Genomic DNA, 27,510 nt, shown 5'->3' with positions numbered 1-27,510 from the left:
ACACACTGACAGATGAAAGGCCGGTCAAGCCATTTAAATGTCTATCTGCTTACCTTATAACACTCGCTGATAAAACAAAATATTCATGACTGTATAGTTCTGAATATACCCTAACTCATATTTATCTAAATCTTAGGTATCTGTTTTAAATGAGTCTTAATTAGATATTGTTTACACTGCATTCCGATGATTTTTCTCTCGATATTGATCTTCTCTATTACAAATCCCCGTGTCGTCATCGGTGGTAATTAAACGTAATACAGAGAAATCGAAGATATATTCAGTTAAAAAGGTTTCTAGTGATATTTTACGCCCGCAGTTTTTATAATTTAAACCAGAGATAAAAAAAAAAGATTGACATATTTCTGATAAAAATATGACACGAAGCTGCTTATTGTGACGTCATATCGATCAGAGGAATTTTTACTCATTTGATCGCTGAAAGTTGCATTATCATACCTGCGTAAATTTATATTCATGTTGATGTTTGTTTGTATATATTATTGTGTTTTGTTTGTATATATTATACGCTCTAATTAAAGGATATGAAACATATGAAACAGCCATATCAACGCTATCAGAAAATTTAGTTCGCAACCGCAGCTAATAATATAATGTCAATAACAATCTGTTTTATCAAGGAATGCGTATGATTTAACCATTACTTTTGTTTGATACATATAATATTAATTTCGTAGCTTTTACTGTTTTATTTAACCTTACATTAATGAATATTTCCAATGTGTCTGGTGATGATTATACTTGTGTTCATGCGCCGTGACAAGACTAATCGTATATACACGATACTGAGAGTCGCAGATTTCCAATACAAAGGGGTAATATACTTTGAATGTTAATGTAAAACATTAAAATTTTTATAACATTTAATCAAAAGATACACTTAATTGTACCTGTTCGTCTAATTTTTCTATTGTTATTAAACAACCATCTAAATATCTGTTTTAAAACAAACCTATTGTTACCTCAATAGACAGAATCAATTCTGAAAAGCTGAACTCTTTTTAAAGAGTAAAGTTATATCAGTGTATCTTATACGTTTTTATTGCGCTCTCTCTCTCTCTCTCTCTCTCTCTCTCTCTCTCTCTCTCTCTCTCTCTCTCTCTCTCTCTCTCTCTCTCTCTCTCTCTCTCTCTCTCTCTCTCTCTCTCTCTCTCACACACACACACACACAGTTGTATTGAGAACCTCTTATATTTGTGAAAACTAATTTTATTAATAATACTTCTTTTTAATGTTATTAGATACAAATATTTACAAGTTACAAGTGTTGTGCCACTATCTAGAGTGCGACCCAACGGCGCATCTAGATGGATTTTTATCGTTATCGTCATCCCATGTGGAAAACTTCATGTTATTCATGCCAGTATTAGTGGTTGCATTTGTGAAACAGTCCCCGAAGAAAAAAGTACATTTCAAGAAAACGATTTTTTTTAATTCTGTCACAAATCGACAAAAAAATTATCGTTTTATTATTTTTTTAAATTATATCTCAATATGACCTTAGATACATGATTCGAGTTAAAAATAAATATATCAACAATTGTTGTAAATAATGAGCATAAAAATCCCAAATCGAGCGAGAAGTTTTTGACACATGAAAAACAAAAAAATCACCAACGGTCCAAGAAAACCCCGATATCGTGACCGTGTACTTGCTAGACTCGTCTCCTACGTTAAAACTGGTGTACTTGACGTAACGTGTCTGGTTGTCAAAGTCCTCCATGTCCATCCTCATCTCATGCGTCCCCTGACTCAGCAGATGGTGTAGGTCTTCATTACCTGTAATAGCAGCGGGAAAAACGTATTAAAACGGTGATATGAGGCTAAGTCTTTTGTTTCCTTCAATAACAATAAATATAATTAAATAAGCAACAAACTACTATTGTTTAACCCAACACTCTTTTCCATTAGAAATAGAATAACTGATGTAAAACTTTTCATATTGTGTAAATATTTTTCAAGTTAGTTTATATAAAAATTGTCCAGCCTTTTAGCACAAACAAATAAAAGAAAACTGTAATATAAATGAATCTGAATTTATTACAAAGTCAGAATAATACCAAGCCGAAACTCTGATTCTAATTTCCAAACCCTTTCTTGTACTCTGTCCATGTTCTATAAAAATCTTCAGAACTGTCTTGTCGACTCTGTAACCCCTTAAAAATAATGAAAAAAATATAAATATTTTAAATTTTAAATGTATGCAATGTGTCTTCTAAGAAAACATATGTACAGCTTTGTAAAATATTTTTTTCAGGCCTTCTTCATACCATTATTATACCCTAGAGTTATGTTTGCACAGAATAGTTATTTGAAAGAAAAATATGTGTTATAAATAATTATATCGTATCAGTTTTAAGAAAAAACAAATAATAATAATGATAATAACAAGAATAATGACAAAAAAATAATGATAATAATAAAATGTTCTTACTGTCCAGCCACCGCCATCTTTCTCTATTCTCTAAATTTTGTCGACATAAGCATTTCAGCAATTTTCGAACAGCATTGAGTGAGCAAAAAAAGAGAGGATAAGACGGAGAATAATGGTGGCAAAATAGTGTCAAGAAAATTATGTTCGAACCCCCTTTTTTTTTTCTTTTTTTTTAACACACCAACTCGATCTCAAAACTGATTTAGATTTTTTTTAATTGACAATGTGGAGTCACGAAGCTATGGACATTCCACAGTCATGATAAGTTATTATAACATAATTTTTGTATTAGCGACATGTTCCGAACATTTGTATCAATACTATTATCTTAATTCTCTGTGTCACATACTGATGCAAATGTTAAAGGATTTAAAGAAAAATATTATGTTCTACGCAGGTAAGCTAAGGCAGCTTCGCGTTAAATGATCGTTGATATTTTGGTTGTTTAAAATTGTTTATTTGTATGAAAACAATGACGAATAATATTATCGAGTGAATGTTTCCAAAGTTTATTTGATTGCATAATTCGTTCGGCAATTACTTCATTTTTACCAGTATTGCCACTCAAGTCCTATTATATATCGCATAAACTATTTTATTCTTTTTATTGTCACGATCCCTCTCAACTTCTGCAATTTCATTACAAAAGTTTACCTTAGTTTCATTAACGACAACGAAACAAAGGATTCTAGCAGCATTTGTCAAGAACCTTACATCATATTATTCCTATATTTGCCTATTTGTTCTTTGATAATATCGGGGAAGTGTAATTCTTTTACCCTTTTTTGTAGACACTAACAGAGATAGGCCGGTCAAACTTTGAAAATGTTAATCTGTTTAGGTCATTGAGATCGGCTTCGGCTGATCACAGTTGTGTCCATATGAAGCATCCGGCAATTTTTTGTTATTTGCGCAGGCATTGCGCCTAGTTTGCACTACTTTATTCGCTATGCAAAAACAATCCTATTTGAATTTTTAATTACACGTAAATTATTTAAAATTGTTACTCTTATCCGTTTGCCTTGAAAAGAAAACATCTATACAGTTACATACATAATGATTCAAATAACGTATTTCTTCACAATGCCGCGTTATAATATTTATCGGAAGTATAATTCGCCTACTAAAAGTAAAGTCAACCATGCTAACACATTAGTTGTAAAAAAGTAACCTCTTATTAATGGTTTAGTAGATTTATCCTAATAATATCAATTGGCTCTCCATTGGCTGAATCGTACTTGAATCGAATGAAACATTTCAGATTTATCTTTCTTTAAAGTTTACGTTCAGTTTTATCATGAAAAATGCCTTTTTCTGTGTACACTTAGAGATATATCCATTAATTATTTAATACAATGCCAAATAAGATTTGTTTTTAATGCCTTTGAAGAAGTCATACAATATTATGCTTGCCTCTTGAGAACGGTATCCAACTAGTAAACTTATCTCGAATACACTGGACTTTCGTACTGGAGAGCGTCACACACACATCGTCAGTTGAGCATGTCAGACATCCATCAGTGATATTCGCAGTCTACCGTAGGACCATTCTTTTTACTATCTATTGCATCTGTTCTTCGTGTATTCTGTTCTGAAGGTAAGGTAAGAAATATTCAAGTTGGATTTAAGACGATTTAATGATATTCAATTATTGACCATGATAAGAAGTTTAACTCAACAATAAATATACCACTGTACGTATATTCCCAATGAAAAAATGACAATAACCAACCGTCAACCATCTAAAAAAATCCATAAAAAATACAAATTCATGTTTCTACTTGTCATTTCTTATAGTTAATGGGATTAGTTCAACATCACTCTGTTTAGTAATTAAATAGATATCATTCGACTAACATATAACCCCCCCCCAAACAAAAAATACAAAAACAACTAGAGCAAAGCTCGTTGCAAAGCAACGAGTGGGTCTTCCGTTAATGTCGAAAGTAAAGCTGGAAGTTCCTGTAAGAAGCAGAGCTCTTAAACCAACAACAAGAGTAACTAAAATAAAAAGATAAAAAAATCGAATTATTCCTGGTACGACTTAACAAAATCCGAATGAATTTTAGTACGACTTAGCAAAAACCATTCCGATTTCAAGAACGACTTAACAAAAAAATCCGAATGTGTTCAAGTACGACTTAACAATTATTTTTGGTACGAGTTAATTTTACTTTGAACATTATGCTATTTTTTAAACCAAGGACGTGGAATCAAAATTTCCGGAAAAATCAATTTTTAAACCCCGATATCTCAATAATGCATCGTCCGATTGTAAAAAGGCTTTCAGTGTTAGATTCAGCTTAATAAGCTCTACAAAACACATATTCGTTTTTGATTTGATCAGAAAATTTATTTTTTCGAAAAATTTGTTTCACTTCCGGTTTCGACCAGAAGTGACAGATTTTCATTTCGAGCCTTATTACAAAGGTAAATCGACCAAATCATAACCATTGAAAATTTCAAGCCTCTATCTTAAAGCGTTTTTGAGAAACGCCGTGGACAAAATGACTTTTTGAAAATTTTAAAAATGACGTAACGTAAAAACGGAAGTAACGTTATCAATATTACTTTAACATCTTTGAGGGATAATAGTTTCACATTATCTCTGAAAATTTCATCAAAATAGGTTGGAAACTGTTTGAGTTATAAAGCCGAGAAGGAGTCAGAAAAAAAAAGAAAAAGTATAATAATAACTAGAGCAAAGCTCGTTGCAAAGCAACGAGTGGGTCTTCTGTTAATGTCGGAAGTAAAGCTGGAAGTTTCTGTAAGAAGCAGAGCTCTTAAACCAATAACAAGAATAACTTAAATAAAAAGATAAAAAAAATCGAATTATTCCTGGTACGACTTAACAAAATACGAATGATTTTAAGTACGACTTAACAAAAACCTTCCTAATTTCAAGAACGACTAAACAAAAAAAATCCGAATGTGTCCAAGTACGACTTAACAATTATTTTTGGTACGAGTTAATATTACTTTGAACATAACGCTATTTTTTAAACCAAAGACGCGGAATCAAAATTTCCGGAAAAATCAATTTTTAAACCCCGATATCTCTGTAATGCATCGTCCAATTTTAAAACGGCTTTCAGTTTTAGAGTCAGCTTAATAAGCTCTACAAAACACATATTCATTTTTGATTTGATCAGAAAATTAATTTTTGCGAAAAATTTGTTTCACTTCCGCTTTCGACCGGAAGTGACAGATTTTTATTTCCAGCCTTATTACAGAGGTAAATCGATCAAATCATAACCATTGAAAATTTCAAGCCTCTATCTTAAAGCGTTTTTGAGAAAAGTCCGGGACAAAATGACTTTTTTAAATTTTAAAAAATGACGTAACGTCAAAACGGAGGTGACGTTCTCTTTAAAACTTTAACATTTTTGTAGAACGCTAACGTGCTAAAATCTCTGAAAATTTCATCAAAATCGGTTAAAAAACTTTTGAGTTATGAAGCAAAAAAGAAGTCAGAAAAAGAAAAAGAATAATAATAATAACTAGAGCAAAGCTCGTTGCAAAGCAACGAGTGGGTCTTCCGTTAATGTCGGAAGTAAAGCTGGAAGTTCCTGTAAGAAGCAGAGCTCTTAAACCAATAACAAGATTAACTAAAATAAAAAGATGAAATAATCGAATTATTCCTGGTACGACTTAACAAAATACGAATGATTTTAAGTACGACTTAACAAAAACCTTTCCGATTTCAAGAACGACTTAACAAAAAAATCCGAATATGTTGAAGTACGACTTAGCAATTATTTTTAGTACGAGTTAATTTTACTTTGAACATTACGCTATTTTTTAAACCAAGGACGCGGAATCAAAATTTCCGGAAAAATCAATTTTTAAACCCCGATATCTCTGTAATGCATCGTCCGATTTAAAAACGGATTTCAGTTTTGAACTCAGCATGAAAGTTACTGTAAGATACGTACGTAAAATTTTTAAAATTGTAAAACATGAAAATTCAAAAAAATTGGTTTTGCTTCCGGTTTCGACCGGAAGTGTCCAAATTGAGTTTCCAGCCTTATGTCATAAGTAAAACGATAGTTCTACCTTCTCTGAAAATCTCACAGCTTTATCTTAAATCAAAAATGAGAAAAGCTCCGGACAAAATCACTTTTTAAAACGTGAAAAACGTCAATATCTGACGAAATTGATGACGTCATCAATTAATTTTTTCACATCATAGAGATCTTTTAGATACACATTAAATCTGTAAATTTCAAAACAATCGATGCAAGCGTTTTTGAAATATCTGAGTTGGAAAAAAAATAAAAAGAATAATAATAATAAGAATAAGAACTAGAGCAAAGCTCGTTGCAAAGCAACGAGTGGGTCTCCCGTTAATGTCGGAAGTAAAGCTGGAAGTTCCTGTAAGAAGCAGAGCTCTTAAACCAATAACAAGAGAAAATAAAATTCAAAGATGAAAAAATCGAATTATTCCTGGTAAGACTTAACAAAATACGAATGATTTTAAGTACGACTTAACAAAAACCTTCTTGATTTTAAGAACACCTTAACAAAAAAAATCCGAATGTGTTTAAGTACAACTTAACAATCATTTTTGGTACGAGTTAATTTTACTATTAACATTACGCTATTTTTTAAACCAAGGACGCGGAAATAAAATTTCCGGAAAAATCAATTTTTAAACCCCGATATCTCTGTAATGCGTCGTTCGATTTTCAAACGGATTTCAGTTTCGTATTCAGCATAACCAACTCTACAAAACTCAGAAACATTTTTAATTGAAACGAAAAATTCGAAAAATCGAAAATTTTTAAACACTTCCGGTTTGGACCGGAAGTGACGGAAACTAAATTCCAGCCTTATGTCCAAATAAAAACGATTAATGCTTCAACACAGAAAATTTCAAGTCTCTATCTTCAAGCGTTTTTCAAAAAGGCCCTGGACAAAATCACTTTTTTAAAACTTAAAAATTGACGTAACGTAAAAACGGAAGTGACGTTGTAATTGAAAATTTATCATCTTTGAGGGACAGTGATGTTTCATAATCCCTGAAAGTTTCATGTAAATCCGTTGAAAACATTTTGAGATATTAAGCTTTAAAAAAGTCAGAAAAATAAAGAAAAAGAAAAAAAATAATAATAAAAAGAAACAATAGAATAACAAGAGGGTCTTCCGTTGGAAACGGAAGACCCTAAAAAAAAGAAACCGTAGAAAAACAAAAGGGTCTTCCGTTGAAAACGGAAGACCCTAATAACTAGAGCAAAGCTCGTTGCAAAGCAACGAGTGGGTCTTCCGTTAATGTCGGAAGTAAAGCTGGAATTTCCTGTAAGAAGCAGAGCTCTTAAACTAATAACAAGATAACTAAAATAAAAAGATTTTAAAAAATCGAATTATTCCTGGTACGACTTAACAAAATCCGAATGATTTTAAGTACGACTTAACAAAAACCTTTCTGATTTCAAGAACGACTTATCAATAAAAAATCCGAATGTGATACAGTACGACTTAACAATTATTTTATGTATGAGTTAATTTTACTTTGAACATTACGCTATTTTTTAAACCAAGGACGCGGAATCAAAATTTCCGGAAAAATCAATTTTTAAACCCCGATATCTCTGTAATGCATCGTCCGATTTTAAACGGTTTTCAGTGTTAGATTCAGCTTAATAAGCTCTACAAAACACATATTCATTTTTGATTTGATCAGAAAATTCATTTTTTCGAAAAATTTGTTTCACTTCCGGTTTCGACCGGAAGTGACAGATTTTCATTTCCAGCCTTATTACAGAGGTAAATAGATTAAATTATAAGCATTGAAAATTTCAAGCCTCTATCTTAAAGCGTTTTTGAGAAATGCTGCGGACAAAATGACTTTTTGAAAATTTTAAAAATGACGTAACGTAAAAACAGAAGTGACGTTTTCAAAGAAACTTCACAAACTTTGAGGTATAATAAATGCACATAATCTCTGAAAGTTTCGTCAAAATCGGTTGTAAACTTTTTGAGTTATAAAGCCGAGAAGGAGTCAGAAAAAAAAATAAAAAGTATAATAATAAAAAGAAACCGAAGAATAACAAGAGGGTCTTCCGTTGAAAACGGAAGACCCTAAAAAGAAACAATAGAATAACAAGAGGGTCTTCCGTTGGAAACGGAAGACCCTAACTAGAGCAAAGCTCGTTGCAAAGCAACGAGTGGTTCTTCCGTTAATGTCGGAAGTAAAGCTGGAAGTTCCTGTAAGAAGCAGAGCTCTTAAACCAATAACAAGAGTACCTTAAATAAAAAGATGAAAAAATCGAATTATTCCTGGTACGACTTAACAAAAACCGAATAATTTTACGAACGACTTAACAAAAACCTTTCCGATTTCAAGAACGACTTAACAAAAAAAATCCGAATGTGTTACAGTACGACTTAACAATTAATTTTTAGGTACAAGTTAATTTAACCAAGAACTTGATACTAATTTCTTAACCAAAAATGCGGAATCAAATTTTCCGGAAAAATCATTTTTTGAACTCGTATATCTCTGTAATGCATCGTCCGATTTTAAAACGGCTTTCAGTGTTAGAGTCAGCTTAATAAGCTCTATAAAACACATATTCATTTTTGACTTTTTGAAAATTCTAAAAATGACGTAACGTAAAAACGGATGTGACGTTTTCAAAAAAACTTCACAAACTTTGAGGTATTATAGTTGCACACAACCTCTGAAAATTTAATCAAAATCGGTTGTAAACTTTTTGAGTTATAAAGCCGAAAAGGAGTCAGAAAAAAAAATAAAAAGAACTAGAGCAAAGCTCGTTGCAAAGCAACGAGTGGGTCTTCCGTTAATGTCGGAAGTAAAGCTGGAAGTTCCTGTAAGAAGCAGAGCTTTTACACCAATAACAAGAGTAACTAAAAGAAAAAGATGAAAAAACTCGAATTATTCCTGGTACGACTTAATAAAATCCGAATTATTTTAAGTACGAATTAACAAAAACCTTACCGATTTCAAGAACGACTAAACAAAAAAATCCGAATGTGTTACAGTATGACTTAACAATTTTTTTTGTTGAAAACGTTGAAAACGGAAGACCCTAAAAAGAAGGACCGATACAGAGCCCGGGCGAGGTAAAAATATTCTTTGTTTAACGTTTGGCTGATTACGATCTCAACAAAACGCTTTAAACACAACAGTTTATAAAAAAAGACTAGATTGTTTAAAATTCAACAGGTATTTGTGATTTGTGATCTCAATATTCTTCATATCATTAGCTGGATCGAATGACCTAGTTATACTAAGAATAAATTGAACATATTGCTCAAACAATAAAAAGTTTTTAGAATTACAGTTTAAAAAGAGAAAATAAAACAGAACTGTAAGTACAATTTGTATTTATAATCAGGAAAGAGAGAAAATAAAATAAAGAATCAAAATACACTGACCTGATCGAGTTTAATTCCAATCTAGCCTGGGTTCGGTTTGGTTTCGTGGATGGCCGACACGAGTTCACACAGCAGTTCCTGTTTCCGGTAGCTGTCTCCGCGAAACAGCTTGGGCCTCTGTCTTCATTTCCGGACACACTGCTGTTGACCAATGATCCTAAACACCCGGACAACGGGACCAATATACCTCTCACCGTGAACAGACGACACACCCAGATATAATGATAATAAACAGTGTTATTAAAGTAATTTTACTCTCCAACCTAGTTTGTTCTCTCTGGCTGTAAGTACCAATTATCTCTTTATATAATTACCCGAGGAGTCCGATGCAAATCTAACTGAATTTAAAAGCTATCAGTTTTTTGGGGTTTTTTTTGTTACAGCAGTTGTGCATCACTTCCCACTAATTTAAACACCACTACCCCTGAACTGAGTTGTTTTCGACTGTTTTGGAATTATGATCACAAATCATAAACATTGCAAAGTTTAGAAATGATTTACTTGTGGTCATATAATTAATTTTACAATAATGTTGTAAGATTTATTATTGATATGTTTCATATGAATAAAAGGTACCAAGAACATTGCAAGAAATATTCCCCGGCCATTTTTGGATTTTAAAGCTAAACACTCACAGAAATCAAGCCATTGTCTGTGTTCATTGACTTCGACAAGTCGGGAATATAAGATTACACGAGCGGAGATACAGTTCAAATAATAGTTAACGTCGTAAACATTATGTGATGATTTATTTATTTTCCTCTGTTCGTTTTTACGGCAGTGGTAAATAAAGGTTTCAAACAGCCATCAATTCGTTCGATATGTTTTTTTTCTGAAAAAGTGATATATTGTTTTTATTTACGATAATTAACAATTTGGACCTCTACCTTACTCTTAAAAAAGAATTAGATTCAAATTATACTTCTTGAACGTTAACTGTATAAAGACCCTTGAAATTGGTTTAGGGATATCTGTCACATTCAACACATATTATTTTGAACTGACATTGTTGACCTTTGTTCTATAAAAAGGATTACCTCAATTAGACTCCATAGACACAAGGGTTCTAGGTATAGACTGTAGTTTTCTTGTTCTTAAGATAGATTCTATGCCAAATGATAACACGTATTCCTGTTAAAGGAATGATCGGCATGTTGGCTATTATCATTGGTCAGCTCTATTAATGTAATGCGAAAGCATTCCGGTACATGCAATTAATAAAATATATATAGCACCGTTTTGATGATTTCCGATATAATTAACATCTTTTAAAAAAAAAAAAGAAGATAAGATTGCATGTAAACGAAAATTGTCTATCAAATGTTGATATAGGAAGCTATTTGGCAAACTTGAAGGAGATGACATTAAACTTTGTTTAAAGATATCAAAATTCTACAATCAATTATCTTGTAATTTCTTAATTGTTATTAATTCAAAACCTAACTTTAATAGCTTATCTTTTTATTTACAATCAAAATATCATGAGTCAGTTTGGATACGACTTCACTTTATTCCGTTCCGAAATAGCAAGGCATAAATATGCTTGTTTACTTATAGTAGGCGAATGGAACTTCCGATGTATATTCTTACGCATATGTGAAGACAAAACAAACGTGATTAGAATCAGTTTGTATGTAACTGTATAAATGTTTTAATTTCAAGGCATACGGATAACAGTAATGTTTATTTAATAATCTACGTGTAATTAAAGATTTACATGAGGCTGACATTGCAAAGAAAATAGAATAGTGCAAGGTGCAATGCGTACGCAAATAGAAAAATTTGCCGGATGCCTCATTTTGACACAACTGTAATCGCCCGAAGCCAATCACAAAAAGAGTGTCCTTGTTAAGCAAAGTTACTACCATTATGTGCAACATTCATATTTTTCTCACCAAATAGTTGTAGAGAGAAAACCAATAAACCACTTTCCGGATTTTTTTAGATTTTTAAATCTGAAAAATCAGACTTATAGGCGGCATTGTCACAATTGTGGTCAATTTTTTTTCCAATTTTAATGTTTAAATTGCTTCAGTAAAGCATTTTTAATAGGCAACTAAATTATGAGTTTCTTTTGAAGAGTTATAAACAAGTGACAGAGATTACAAGTTTTCGCTATGCAAACAAATGTTTTGTTTATATTTTGAAAACTGAAGTAAATATTCTAGTTTTAGACCTAAAACGAATGTGTTAAACGTAAGGAGCTGTTTATTCATGCTTAAAATGAATAAGAAAATAGACAAATCAGTCGAAAAAATGTTTTCTTGGTATAATAATCCTATGTAAACAAAAAAAGCTACAAACCTTGTTTACATGATAAAGAATTCTAAACCCTCTATCATAACTCTAAGACTCACTCTCAATTGTTTTGGTCATTAGAAATGCATTTGTAAAACCTTATAGATAATATAAACAGATACATGTAATTAGAATTTGACCAGAATTTTGACCATGCCACTTTACATGTAAGCTGTGCAACTCTACAGTTATTACATATGTATGTAATTCAAATGTAATGCTATGTTCTTGTATGCGACATTTGCCTTCAAACCCACATTTACAAACTCAGATTTGATTTCTTTCCCTCTTTTCTTTTTAAAAACAGTCTTGGTCAGTTTGGGCAGGAACAAGCCAAGTTCAAGAAATATTTACAATTTTATTCTCAATCGTACAATAGGGCCGCACTTCCGCTATGACCTGCCCGCCGTGCATGAACGAAGACAGGAGGTAGTTACAGCTATCCAGTAAGACGATGTGTTTGCTAAATTAACTAGATAACAGATTCACTTTGATCTAGATATTAAAACAAAAAACAAAACCAAGACTAAATCAAACACTGTTTTATTTTCATAAGAATGCATTAACAAAAAAAATGACATACATTTTACTTTTCTTTTCCATCATTTATTCCTCGTCGAAGAATCTTTTCTCATTGAAAATATTAATATTCCAAAGCTACATTCGTACAATTAAAACATGTCAAACAACAGGGTCCTTCGCAAGTTGTACGTTGCCGCGTCATCTGGAAATTAAGAGTTCTATATATGTAACCCGTCACTGTTCAGAGCTGACTTAGCGGTAAAAGTAAGTACCACAATCACAGTATAAGTCAGAGCCTGATGAGCACTGATTTCGTCCATGTTTGCAGGCTTCCCAAGATGAGTATATTACTCGATCGTGTCTGCAGACAATGTTTCAGCACATGATGTAATTACATGTTTATAGATATTTGTGAACCAATCGTTATATATTTTTATTCTCGTTTAGTTCTTTCAAAGATGCTATCAGAAAAAAAAGTGGGGTAGGTGTTTTCCTTTCCTGGCGGAATGATGATGAACTGTTTGACATTTTAGATGTCAACGATAAAAGGTCAGCCTTGACTTTGCATTTTGTTTAGTCAGCTACAACTAATAACGCATGCACTAGCAGATGAAAATGAAAGTAAAAGAATACATCATGTCAATTATCAAATATTACAACAACCTATTGTATCCAATGGATCGTACATATGTACAATTAGACATTATCATAAATATGCATAAACTAGCAGCAACAAATTATTGTAAAAGTATACATTATGTCAATTATCACATATTACAACAACCTATTGTATCTAATGGACCGTACGATGAGACATTATCATAAATATGCATCAATGAGCAGCAAAAAATTAAGGTAAAATAATACATCATGTCAATAATCACATATTAAAACAACCTATTGTATCCAATGGATCGTACATTGAGACATTATCATAAATATGCATCAACTAGCAGCAAAAAACGAAAGTAAAAGATGAAATCATGTCAATTATCACATACAACAACAGTGTATTGTATTCAATAGATGTGTATAGAGAGGCATCAGCATACGTATTTCGAAATTTGAAACCGCAGTGTGTTGTTACCGGGGTTTATGTGACTCGCTTAACCATGAGTTGCGTCGATTTCAGCGAATAAAACCTCCCTCGCCAATCAATGTAGGTGACCCCTACATTGTCAAGGGTGGTTTCTCCTGACAAGTACAGGCCGTTCACATTTGCACAGACACAATTCCTGTGCCACCATCCAGATTTGTGTGCGTAGGCACAGTTATGAGACACAATATCATTGTCCTGGTCCCATGTGCTAAACGTCCCATTGTTTATCATGGTAATTAAACATTCAACTACAATGAAAAAGCATGGCTTACTTTTCTTAAGTGATTTCATTTTATTTTATTTCAAACTTTATTAACGCTGTAAAATAATTGTTTTTATCTACTTATCAATGTACATTCATATAATGAAAGACAATACAGTTGTTTTCAAGATAATTCCATCGATATATCTCATATATATATATATATATATATATATATATATATATATATATATATATATATATATATATATATATATATATATATATATATATATATATATATATATAGGTGTATAAATCGTGTTTATTAAACAAATATAACAAATAGAGCTATATAAATATAGAAAATTTAAGATAACGGATGACTTTACAAATTTTAATTTTTGTTTTGGAGCCGGTGTATTTAGTGCTACATTTCTCTAATCGTACTCATAAAAAATCAGGTTAATTTTTTTTTGAAAATCGTAAAACATAACACTTCACCATTTAAACCTTATTTTAAAACAAAAATATGGTCGATAAAATTTTTGAGACGCATTTGAGAAATCAAAAACAAAATCTCACCAACGTTTCCAGAGAACCCGGATATCGTGACTGTGTACTTGGTTGATTCGTCTCCTACGTTAAAACTGGTGTACTTGACGTAACGTGTCTGGTTGTCAAAGTCCTCCATGTCCATCCTCATCTCATACGTCCCCTGGCTCAGCAGGTGGTGTAGTTTGTCATTACCTGCAATATTAACAGCATTGAGAAAAAAACCTGAGTAGTGAAATGACGCTAACTCTTTTATTTACTTCAATTACAAGAATAACGATAAACTATTCCATACCTACGTATTTTTTTTCTTACTTAGAAATACAATAAGTAATGTTAAACTTTTTTGTATATTGTTTTACGCTAAATTTTAGGTTTAATTTTCTTTACACACCAATCAGTAATAAAAAAAATTATAATATAAGAGTTCCTAAATTAATATTAATTTAGAACAAAATCAGAATAATACCAAGCCAAAACTCAGATCTCAAATCCCCAAACCCGTTCTTGTACTCTATCCATGTTCTGTTAAAATCCTCAGAACCGTCCTGTCGTCTCTGAAACACCTTGAAAATCACGGGGCAAACAAAAAGAATGTTGGTAAAGATATGCGATATGACTTTAAACTAAACACTTTTACAGCTTTGTAAAATATAATTTGCAGGCCTTTTACATACCAATAATATATCATATATGATTGCGCCCATGAGAAAAGGGTGCTTATGACATTTTTGACAAAACAGAGAAATAACGTCACAAACATATGACGTTGCGTCATAACGTCGTCTGAAAGGAGTAAAATTTATAAAGCATCATTTTCATAGCTTTTTTTTTTTTATACCTTTTTTAAAATTAATTTTCACATTTTTTTAAATAATCTTTTTTTTATACTTTATTTGCACACAAATTTGATTAACTACATGTATTTCTATTTTTCCCGATATTAGCTCAATGCTCCAAATTGGCTATGTTTTTTTGCTATTCATTTGCTATTAATTTTAGGTGTCTGCTTCACCTTTTTTTGTTTTTTTACAGCGCATTGATATTAACATATTTATTTTTTTCACAAATAAAAAAAATTATTACGCGAGTACTATATTCTGCGATTCAGCAGTATCCATCAAATCGCGAGAACCTAAAATCGCGAATGCCGAATTTTATGTTACATATGTAAAACAAAAGCGAGATTTTAAAATAATTCGCAAGATGCGCTTCTCCCGATATTAATTCCTTTAAACAGGAATCTACGCTAATAGTGCGTTGATTAAGAATGCAAAAAAAAAAAAATGAACGTAGCCAATACAGACTATTAATATATGTACATGTATCGTCTTTACTCAGCAAGTACCGTTGCCAATATTGTTTTAACAATGTACGACTTTTTAATTTATGCTGCATATACATGTTCTATACACTAGCTTTTTTTCCGAAAATTTTTTCTAATAGGTTATTAAAAAAAGCAGTAAAAAGAAACATTTCTGGTTGAACAAACTGAAAAGAACACAGTAAATAATCTATTTTTTAAAAAAGACAGATGAAATGTCTGCAGTTCTGCACACATTTCACAGATCCGGTAAATACTTGTATTGTTTAATTTGTCCTAAGTTTAGATAACATGTGCTTGTGTTTCCTCACACAATCTTTAATGTTAAGTAAAACGCTATATTTACATGTACAAAGTGAATCTGATATGCCATTTAAAAATACACAATTTCTTGTTTTTATTCTTTTAGGCCGAGTCTATTTATTTCTACTCTATATATTTTGATGAAATTTCCTGCATGAAGTTTTACTGTTATATCAATTGTTCTTAGATAAAAAAAAATATTAGTGACCCCGATTTCCTGTGAAATCTTGAATGTTATAAAGTTTTTTAGAAGACCCTATTAGAATTTGTTGAAAATGCGCTAAATCTCACTTTTTGCGCATATTGTTTGTATCTCTGCTCATGATTTCTTGTCGACCGATCGATAAAATGTATAAAATGGATCGTGAGGATTTCAGCTCTCTCCGTTTCTATAGAAACACCTCTTTTTCTTATGAATTAGAGGGGCAAAATTGGGTGCGTATGATAAGTGCGAATCAAACAATTAAATGCTTTCTCTGGTGATTCATGTCATGTATGAAGGTGGCAACATTGCAAAAAAAAAAATAAAAAAAATTAAAATTAGCAAAAACCGCCTTAGCAATAGCAATGTAATTTTTTTCTTCGATGATCGCTAGCCGCTACCGTTATAACCCGCATGAATCATCAATAAAAGTATCTTATTGTTTATATTTACGTCCTTCTGTTAACAATTTAATGGATTGGTCGTTAAGAGTAAGTAAGATTAATTAAATCATTGGTAATGTACATCAATACGTTAAATAAACCGAAAAGCTAAGTCGTCTTAAATTGGAAGGTCGAGTCTGACATCATCAAGATTCTTTCTTGCAGTCGTGGATTTTTCTTAGCTAGGTCGATCGATAAACGGAGCCTGTAGATTTCAGTCCTTTCAGTTTCTACCGGGCTATGAATTACAATTAATTTTCTTCAGAAATAAAGGGAAAGATATTTTGTGGATGTAAATAAATGTACAAACAAAGAACTTACTTAGTGTACAACTTAATCAAAACACCATTTTATGTTCCTATCGGCTGTGGTTTTGTTAAAAAGGACGTTTTAAACAAAAGTTTTCTTCTATGTTGTATTGAAAATTGTGATGTAAATATTTATTTTTTGTTTTTAATTCTTTCTTTATGATGTCAAATTTGTTTTTAATACTGTTCAAAAGGTGTTAAACAGTCAAATTCCTGATTAGTTGTCCTTAATTGTAATGAACTCGAGAGAAGTTAAATACCGGTATGCAGAACGTCACAATCTAGATGTTGATTCCTGAGAATACATCAGAAATGATGTAATCATACTCTTATCCTTTTCTAAAAATTAAATCTTCCTATTTCCAGTTATGTATTTAAACAAAGAGCCAGAACAACAAAATGGTCATGAAGTACTGACAAAGAGATAAAAGAAAAGTGATTCCTATTACAGGATAACTACAACCTAATTACAAATTGACCTGACTTCTAAATGTACGTTACAAACAAAAAAGGAGATAAACATTTGTACATTATGTTTTTGCGTGATTTTTTTAAAAATGCATCAAGATTCTTCAGGCGCACGCAGTATGCTTAAAAAATGAGAAACTGTTATTGTGCCAGTACCTACATGTACGGTGACACAAGAATTCGGAATGCTATTCCAAACAGTTAGTGATAGTTAGTGATAGTTAGTGATAGTGAGTGATAATTTATTGTTAAAAATGTTTGACATCATAATTACAGCTCATATTGTTACTACCATATATAAAATTATTGACTCGCTATTTTCTGCTTTAATACCGATAAAAAAAACCATGTTTAATATTATAAGCGTTGAACATATCTCGTGTTTTATATCCGAAATTATTTTTGAATTCGATCAGCATTAATTAATCAATAACTTTGTAATCGTCAAGACCAATCTTAATACTTGTTCATTTTCTTGTGACCATAACGGAAGAGCTAGAGAATTCAGACAGCTTCATGATCCCGTCCAAACCTGTAGCCCTTACTTTAATTTTCGTATTTATTTTAGTCGATGGAGCGGATTCACAAAATTATATAAGGCTTTAATGAAGTGTGTAAGATTTACAAATGATTTTGGAATGTAGGATACATAGAGACTAATGATACAGCTAGAATAAAGAGCACTGACGGTGTGTTTAAATGCATGCATAAGCTTTAGATAATGGGTAATCGACGGACCGAAAGTGAAATATACATTCAAAACACGGAATCAATCTTTGCATACTGCATGTTTTCTCTATAATACTAAACCTACATATTTGCTGTAAGATAGTCACGCACAGATAATAATCGTCTGGATGTTGTTCTTCAGGTGTGGGCACGCCCAAAATGTGTAAGCAAAGGCGTAGGGGGGGGGGGGGTGGCTTAAGCATTGTATAAAAACAATCACAGTAGTTTGAAAAAAAAAAGTTCCTACAAGCGATCGGAAAGTAAAAATATCCCACATACACTAAACAAATTCCATTTTAAATAAGGGGAAATTTATCAGTATTGGAAAGGGGTGAATATCATTTGATCCAGGGAAGGGGCATTCTTTTCCATAAATTCTGCACAAGTCGAATGGAAAAATCTTTTGAACAGAAGGGGTGGTGTAAAGGGCATGATCCCGGCAGTGCTAGAATTTTTTTTTTATTTATTAACTTAGTTAACTTAATAATTAATTAACTTATTTTTCATTTTTCTTATTGTGTTTGTGAGTGTACAGGTTAATGCTGAAACTATTCTTAAAACTTCAAAAGAATAGTTCAGTGCTGCCACTATAATTGTATCAATAAGTTGTAAAATGGATCATGAATAATACGTAACTTCTGATATTGATTTCAAAGTTCACGACTAAATTATGACATATTTGATAATGTCACGAAAATCGCATATGTTGTTTAAGAACAAAAGCTACTAATATATTTTACCTATTGATTGTTTAGATGGAAAGACAGTGTTTATGTAAATCAAATATGTTCACATAGAATACTCCATAACTGGTTACTCGTTGATACCCCCAAAAAAACCGTAGCTACACAACCGCCATTTTATTTTTTGAATAATAACCTTACATTGGCAGAGAACTGCGCTGTCAATAGAAACATTTTTATTTATGATTTTAAAAAAGCCCAATAAATGAATAGCATAGATGCAGGCATACAACTATATTCAACAATGTGATAAGATACTGATAACAAAAAGCTGTATTTTACGTTTATTAAACGGCTAATTCACAGTACTGTGTGATCACCTTTACTTGACGTTGCGTATGTGAACACGACGTCGTGATTTTTGTATTGAAATAGCATCACTGTATACGGGCAAAAACTCTACTTAGAATTAGCGTATAGCCATGAAATTTTGGATTTGACAACTTTAAGATGTGTTTCATTCAATTATGTAAAAATCTAAAAATGTGCAAAAAATGTCATATGCACCCTTTTCTCATGGGCGCAATCATATACAGATATGATTGCATACATTAGTCTATTGTTAGAAAATTATCTCAATATAATAAATTTTCAATTCCATTGTTTGAGCCTTGGAGATATATAACAGTATATAAAAATGTCCTTACTGTCCAACCACCGCCATCTGTTTCCATGTCACAGAAAACTGTCACGTGGTTTAGGAATGGTAGCTTTATTGTGTAAAGTCCACTAGGTAGACCAAAGTTAATGTTGTGCAGAGAAGTGCAGTCATTTGGAATGACGTTGTCTAAAAAAATGAAATTTATATATCCGCACATTGACGTCAATGCAATTAAGTTGATTAGTGTAACCACATACGTATACAAATGTTAATGGTTTTCTTGAATGCTATATTTAATTTAAAAATAGAAAATATCATATTTGGTCGTTGAAACGAAGTATATGAACTAAAGTAACATCTGATATACAATATGATATATTTATTACAATTTAGTAAGTAAGTAGGTAAGTAATTATTTATTATGGTGAAATTTTGCATATATTACATATGTAATACAAAGTATTTGTCGAAATTAAGTAATTTGCACCAGGCCCTTTGGACCTATAATTCACTTTATACAACTGTAGGTGTACGCATACATGATTTTAATTTTATATTAACATCTGGTCATTAATGAATTACATTTCTGATAAACAATATTCTAACAAATTTACTTTTGAATATTTTTCTCTGACTTGGTAAATTGAGTATATACATCTAGTTATAACCATTTGTCAGTCGATCATCTATATGGTGATTCAAAGCGAACGGAATATTAAAGCATATGTAGTTTGTTGTATTTTAGTTTGACGCCGGAAATTGCCTAGTTCTGTGTATATAATAAGAACTGTCCATTCATTTTTAGACACGATACCAACAAAGTTATGTTTGCAATACCTGGGTCTAAGCCTTACGTTATTATGTTTGTCTTTTTAAATACTATGGTACAAGTATACAATTAGTTAACCAACCTCGAATACATTGGACTTTCTTACTGGAGAGCGTCACACACAGATCATCAGTTGAGCATGCCCGGCATTCATTTGTGACATCAGTCTACAATTGATGCATGATGGAACGATATGATATGTAATAATTACCATAGACACAGGACATTTTAAGAGGGTTCGATGATCATGGCAAATTTTGGACTGTATTGATCTCTTTTAAAAGTAGAGCTCTATATGAAATATAGGAAAATGCCTAAATTTTATAACTGAAATGTATGTATATTTTCTTTGGTTTTGGTTTTAGCTAAATATATCATATCTTTAAATTTCAGAAAGATCTGCTGTCTAGTTCGTTGACACCACAGCCTTCTAAACATATTTTGTTGAATATTTTTTGCATCTGTTTTTATGTAAATTCTTACAAAAGCTACGTAAAAAAAAATCCCAAATTTGATTTAAAACGATTTGATAATATCCAATAATGTAAAAGAATATGAGCGAGAAAAACTTCACAATGGATACCATCACATGTTTCTGCTAAATCTTGCTTACATTAAAGATCCTGAATACAGTGCATATCACTTCTGTCTAATGTTTTTTGGAAAGATGAGTTCAACATGTGACTTTAAAAATTAAAGTCAAACGGAAAATATTTTTTTTAACTGAAGAGGTATTGGTCCTTTTTCATATCATGAGCGTAATCAAATTACCTAAATTATATAAGATTTAAAGAATTGCAGTTCTCTCTACCAAAAAAAAAACCAAATTAAAGCTTTTAGTACAATTTGTATCTATAATCAGAAAAGAGGGTTATTAAATACAATAAAAAGAACTGACCTGGTCAAATTCAATTCTAACATAGTCAGTTTTGGGTTCGGTTTCGTTGATGGCCGATACAAGTTCACACAGCAGTTCCTGTTTCCGATAGTTGACTCCACGACACAGCTTGGGCCTGTGATTACATTCCCGGACACAATGCTGCTGCCCAATGATCCCCAGCACCCGGACAACGGGACCAGTATACCTTTCGCCAAATACAACTGCCAATGTCGCTCCGACACATAATTCTACTAAGCTAGGCATTACAGTCAAACAGGCCATTCCATAAAATGTAAAAACATAAGCTCTCATTCTAAATCTCAGTATTTTTGGCTCAAAATTTTCTGTCCAAAAAAAAAAGAAGAAAAAAAAACGCTGCGATCAGATAAATTAACTTGTTTTGAATTCCCAACTACATTTCTATATCAATAACACGAATCAAACGCACTTACTACATGCTGGACGGCACAGGTGCTACTGTAAAGTTAAAACAAACAATTTATAATGCCATGTTTAATGATATGCAGTTATGGGCAACGCTATGTTTTGAAACAATGGCTTAAAATAAAAAAATAATCAGATATATGCCCCTCCCCTTTATATGAGAAAAAAAATGTTAATCGATTCTAGAAACTTGTCGCTGATATTGTTGATTAAGTTGATGTTAAACTTTAATACGAAAACGTTGAACTACAAAAAGATTGGCGGCAGTGATGGAATTGATAACTAATGAACATTTATCATATCTGTAATGGTAACCTAATGCCTGCTGGTATAATTGTATACTATAATGTTTTCACAAAAACTATTTAAATTTCTTTTTTTTTTACTTTGCATAAATGGTCAAATTCCCATTAATCGGGTTATCAAATCTGATCTCGTTTTTTTTAAAAACGAAAAGTACTGACGTGAGTTGATTTTTTGATTTTATCGATTATTATTTATTTTAGAACCAACGATACGTTATTTTGCATGGCAAGTAGTTTCTTATACCAGAGACATAAATATTTATGTCTCTGCTTATGCATGTATGTATTTGAATTACGCACATTTTTATAATATGAATACTCGGACTTTTCCGAAAATAATTTCGATAAAACCCATATGAATCATGTCGTGTAATATTTAAAGATACTATCAATTCCATCAAGGTACATGTATGTATCAGTAATCGAAATATTTCTGTATGGATCCAAGCAATACTGGACACTAGTTTCGTTCAACCAGATGCTCGGCTTTCTCCGTTAATTTCCGACAAGCAAGAGAGATTCTCTGCTTGTCGAAAAATTATGGACACCACCGATCGTCTGGTTGAACGAGACTGTAGTTATCTCTAGCGTAGGAATACATACCACTACAAAAAATATCTAAATTGTTACTACCATTTATAATCTGACTATTTTCACTGTATTTATAAATAAGTTTCCTTGAAAAACAGTGCTTCATAATTCATTACAGCGAATTTATAGATTATTTTCGAGAACTAAGTCTTGTCAGCGGTGATGATTGTGTTACCCGTTGCTAAGTGTGTTGCTAACGCTGAGGGTAACAGAACGGATTATCAACTGCGTCTAAACCAATCAGATTTCAGTATTTAACATGAAAGTATAATAAACAGTTAATGTCACACTAGCATACAGTTAATGTCAAACTGGCAAACAGTTAATGTCACACTGGCACATATTAATGTCACAGTGGCATACAGTTAATGTCACACTGGCATACTGTTAATGTCACACTGGCATAAAATTAATGTCACACTGGCACACAGTTAATGTCACACTGGCATACAATTAATGTCACACTGGCATATAATTAATGTCACAATGGCATACAGTTCATGTCACACTGGCATACAGTTCATGTCACACTGTAATACAGTTCATATCACACTGGCATACAGTTAATATCACACTGACACACAGATAATTTCACACTGGCACACAGTTAATATCACATTGATACACAGATAATTTCACACTGGCACACAGGTAATGTCACATTGGCACACAGTTAATGTAACATTGGCATACAGTTAATGTCACATATGCATACAGTTAATGTCACACTGGCATACAGTTGATGTCACAATGGCATACAGTTAATGTCAAAGAACATAAAAGAGGACATTGTTGGTTGCCATGTCTAAAAAGCAGAGTATGTTTGTGCGACATTCTTTGTTTTTAAATGTGTAATAACTTGCAAGTTATAGTTGAACTTTGATGTCCCTGTAAATGCTTGGTTGGAGGTACCGGAGACATCGGACAATTTGGTTTGGTGTCTGTTTGAAAATCTTAAAGGCAATGTTATTGCTATAGAGTCAGTATACCAGTATTTTTATGTAAACTAGTAGTCAATCATTCATGATATTTACATTCCTTGTCGTCGTGTATGTAATAACAGTACGAATCTATTTTGTTATCTGAAAATTATAAGAATTATTCTTTTCTATAGTATTGGGTGATTAAATATGATCGTGTCAAATCTAATCAACAAGCCCTTCAGGTTTTATTGGATTGGATCCGCCTCGGTCGTATTTGATCATCTTATAATACTTGATAATTGATTTCTTATTCAGTTATTGACAGCCAACAATTGAAATTGCTTAGAAATGTGTGTAAGACGGACTTATATAAAAAAAACATTCAATAAGATAATTATCCAATCAATATATGTATTGTTTATCAGTGAAGCTGACTATAAACTACCTCATTTGTAAATCTTTTTCGTTTGCATACCATTAAAGACATAAGACTTCAGTTTTGTTTTGTGCGGGTGTATTCCTTCTTATTAAAAAGTACTCTAGAGGGATACGAAATCGTATGCATAAATGGTCACATTCACATTAATCGAGTTAACAAATATGATCTCGTTTTGTTCTTAAACGAAACCTCTTTTTATTTATCATTATAACCCCTTTTTATAAAAAACGGATAGTGTTACATAGTTTGATTTTAAACACTTCTTAAGTTTGTACCATTATATTTTGTGCTAAGATTTGCAAAAAAGTGTAATACAGTTGTAAATATTAGCATGGTATTTTTCTTGCCCATATTGCTGGTTATCTACATAATATTGTAAAGTTAAAATTCCCAGAATGAAATCAATGAAATCATCTGTGTCATTGTTTATTAATTTGATTTTCTACCAGTAGTACATAACAATCGATGCGTTCCTTTTATTTTGAGTTTAAAATTTCAGAGTTTGCTTTTGTCCTGTGCAAAATTGTGCAACAACAAGGAAGAAATTGTGTGTGTTTATTGTCTACGACGAGGGAATATAAGATTACGAAACGGAAATACAGTTCAAATAACAATTCACGCCATGAACAGGATTAGATGATTTATTCATTTTCCTCTGTTCTCTTTTATGGTAGTGACACGGCATTTTGCATTGGTTTTAACAAAAACAACCGCCGCCCCCCACCCCCCACGCCGTCCATGAAATAGTATTGTAGATTAATTTTAAGTTTTATTCAGGACTCATAAACAGTGTAATGAGAAGATTTACCAGCGGTCATACAATATAATAGCAAGAGTACATTTTTTTTTATAATTTGTAATATACATACCAGGGAAACAAATATTTTTCGGCCAATATTCCTTTTATTTTTTCGAGCGTCAATACTTATTAAATATGAATGAAAATAAAGTAACTACATTTAGAGAAATGCAGACGACGATATTTTTACATAAGAACATAACAAAATGGCTAAGACGGATGGCATATTACTGCACTTAAATGCAAGAGTTATGGAGGACATTAATGATTTGATTTAAAATTATCTATTTGTTTACGAAGAAATATACCATATGTTTCAATAAGTTTTTAAGCTATCGAATACTGATTACAGATAACGGATTTGACTTTGTCGGTGGGAGAAAGGTTACTTGAATACAATCAATGTCACACTGGCATACAGTTCATGTCACACTGGCATTATATAAATAGTGCCTGTTTGGGAGTGTAACAGTTGAAATTGACACCCCGGGAAAACAATGCCAACGGACGCGAAGCGGAGTTTTCCATTGGTTTTCGAGGGTTGTCAAATTCAACTGAATTTCTTAATTTAAAAGATTTTTTTTACTGCTTTTATATAGAAATGACGTGAATTTCACGGCGAACCGTACGCGCATAATTTACGCGCATGTAATAATTCGTTGTGTTACCCGTTGCTAAGTGTGTTGCTAACGCTGAGGGTAACAGAACGGATTATCAACTGCGTCTAAACCAATCAGATTTCAGTATTTAACATGAAAGTATAATAAACAGTTAATGTCACACTAGCATACAGTTAATGTCAAACTGGCAAACAGTTAATGTCACACTGGCACATATTAATGTCACAGTGGCATACAGTTAATGTCACACTGGCATACTGTTAATGTCACACTGGCATAAAATTAATGTCACACTGGCACACAGTTAATGTCACACTGGCATACAATTAATGTCACAATGGCATACAGTTCATGTCACACTGGCAAACAGTTCATGTCACACTGTCATACAGTTCATGTCACACTGGCATACAATTAACGACACACTGGCACACAGTTAATGTCACACTGGCATACAGTTAATGTTACACTGGCATACAGTTAATGTCACACTGGAACACAGATAATTTCACACTGGCACACAGTTAATATCACATTGATACACAGATAATTTCACACTGGCACACAGGTAATGTCACATTGGCACACAGTTAATGTAATATTGGCATACAGTTAATGCCACATTGGCATACAGTTAATGTCACACTGGCATACAGTTGATGTCACAATGGCATAGAGGTAATGTCAAAGAACATAAAAGAGGACATTGTTGGTTGCCATGTCTAAAAAACAGAGTATGTTTGTGCGACATTCTTTGTTTTTAAATGTGTAATAACTTGCAAGTTATAGTTGAACTTTGATGTCCCTGTAAATGCTTGGTTGGAGGTACCGGAGGCATTGGACAATTTGGTTTGATGTCTGTTTGAAAATCTTAAAGGCAATGTTATTGCTATAGAGTCAGTATACCAGTATTTTTATGTAAACTAGTAGTCAATCATTCATGATATTTACATTCCTTGTCGTCGTGTATGTAATAACAGTACGAATCTATTTTGTTATCTGAAAATTATAAGAATTATTCTTTTCTATAGTATTGGGTGATTAAATATGATCGTGTCAAATCTAATCAACAAGCCCTTCAGGTTTTATTGGATTGGATCCGCCTCGGTCGTATTTGATCATCTTATAATACTTGATAATTGATTTCTTATTCAGTTATTGACAGCCAACAATTGAAATTGCTTAGAAATGTGTGTAAGACGGACTTATATAAAAAAAACATTCAATAAGATAATTATCCAATCAATATATGTATTGTTTATCAGTGAAGCTGACTATAAACTACCTCATTTGTAAATCTTTTTCGTTTGCATACCATTAAAGACATAAGACTTCAGTTTTGTTTTGTGCGGGTGTATTCCTTCTTATTAAATAGTACTCTAGAGGGATACGAAATCGTATGCATAAATGGTCACATTCACATTAATCGAGTTAACAAATATGATCTCGTTTTGTTCTTAAACGAAACCTTTTTTTATTTATCATTATAACCCCTTTTCATAAAAAACGGATAGTGTTACATAATTTGATTTTAAACACTTCTTAAGTTTGTACCATTATATTTTGTGCTAAGATTTGCAAAAAAGTGTAATACAGTTGTAAATATTAGCATGGTATTTTTCTTGCCCATATTGCTGGTTATCTACATAATATTGTAAAGTTAAAATTCCCAGAATGAAATCAATGAAATCATCTGTGTCATTGTTTATTAATTTGATTTTCTACCAGTAGTACATAACAATCGATGCGTTCCTTTTATTTTGAGTTTAAAATTTCAGAGTTTGCTTTTGTCCTGTGCAAAATTGTGCAACAACAAGGAAGAAATTGTGTGTGTTTATTGTCTACGACGAGGGAATATAAGATTACGAAACGGAAATACAGTTCAAATAACAATTCACGCCATGAACAGGATTAGATGATTTATTCATTTTCCTCTGTTCTCTTTTATGGTAGTGACACGGCATTTTGCATTGGTTTTAACAAAAACAACCGCCGCCCCCCACCCCCCACGCCGTCCATGAAATAGT

The 27,510-nt window shown here is 32.0% G+C and overlaps 1 protein-coding gene across 1 annotated transcript; it reads right to left on the bottom strand.

Moving 5' to 3' along the window:
- Positions 1-12,738: 12,738 nt before the first annotated feature.
- Positions 12,739-21,833, bottom strand: LOC105336427 (ficolin-2-like). The gene is made up of 6 exons (XM_034466166.2): positions 21,381-21,833; positions 20,565-20,649; positions 19,700-19,839; positions 15,002-15,098; positions 14,563-14,727; positions 12,739-14,023 (listed from the first exon to the last, which is right to left on the bottom strand). The coding sequence occupies exons 1-6, from the start codon at positions 21,672-21,674 to the stop codon at positions 13,770-13,772; spliced, it is 1,035 nt and encodes a 344-aa protein (XP_034322057.1). The 5' UTR covers positions 21,675-21,833; the 3' UTR covers positions 12,739-13,769.
- Between the last annotated feature and the right edge of the window lie 5,677 nt (positions 21,834-27,510).

Source organism: Magallana gigas, chromosome 1 (assembly GCF_963853765.1).
Source record: "Magallana gigas chromosome 1, xbMagGiga1.1, whole genome shotgun sequence".
Taxonomy (NCBI): domain Eukaryota; kingdom Metazoa; phylum Mollusca; class Bivalvia; order Ostreida; family Ostreidae; genus Magallana; species Magallana gigas.
The sequence above is the reverse complement of the archived record's forward strand: the minus strand, read 5'-3'. Positions and strand labels throughout refer to the sequence as shown.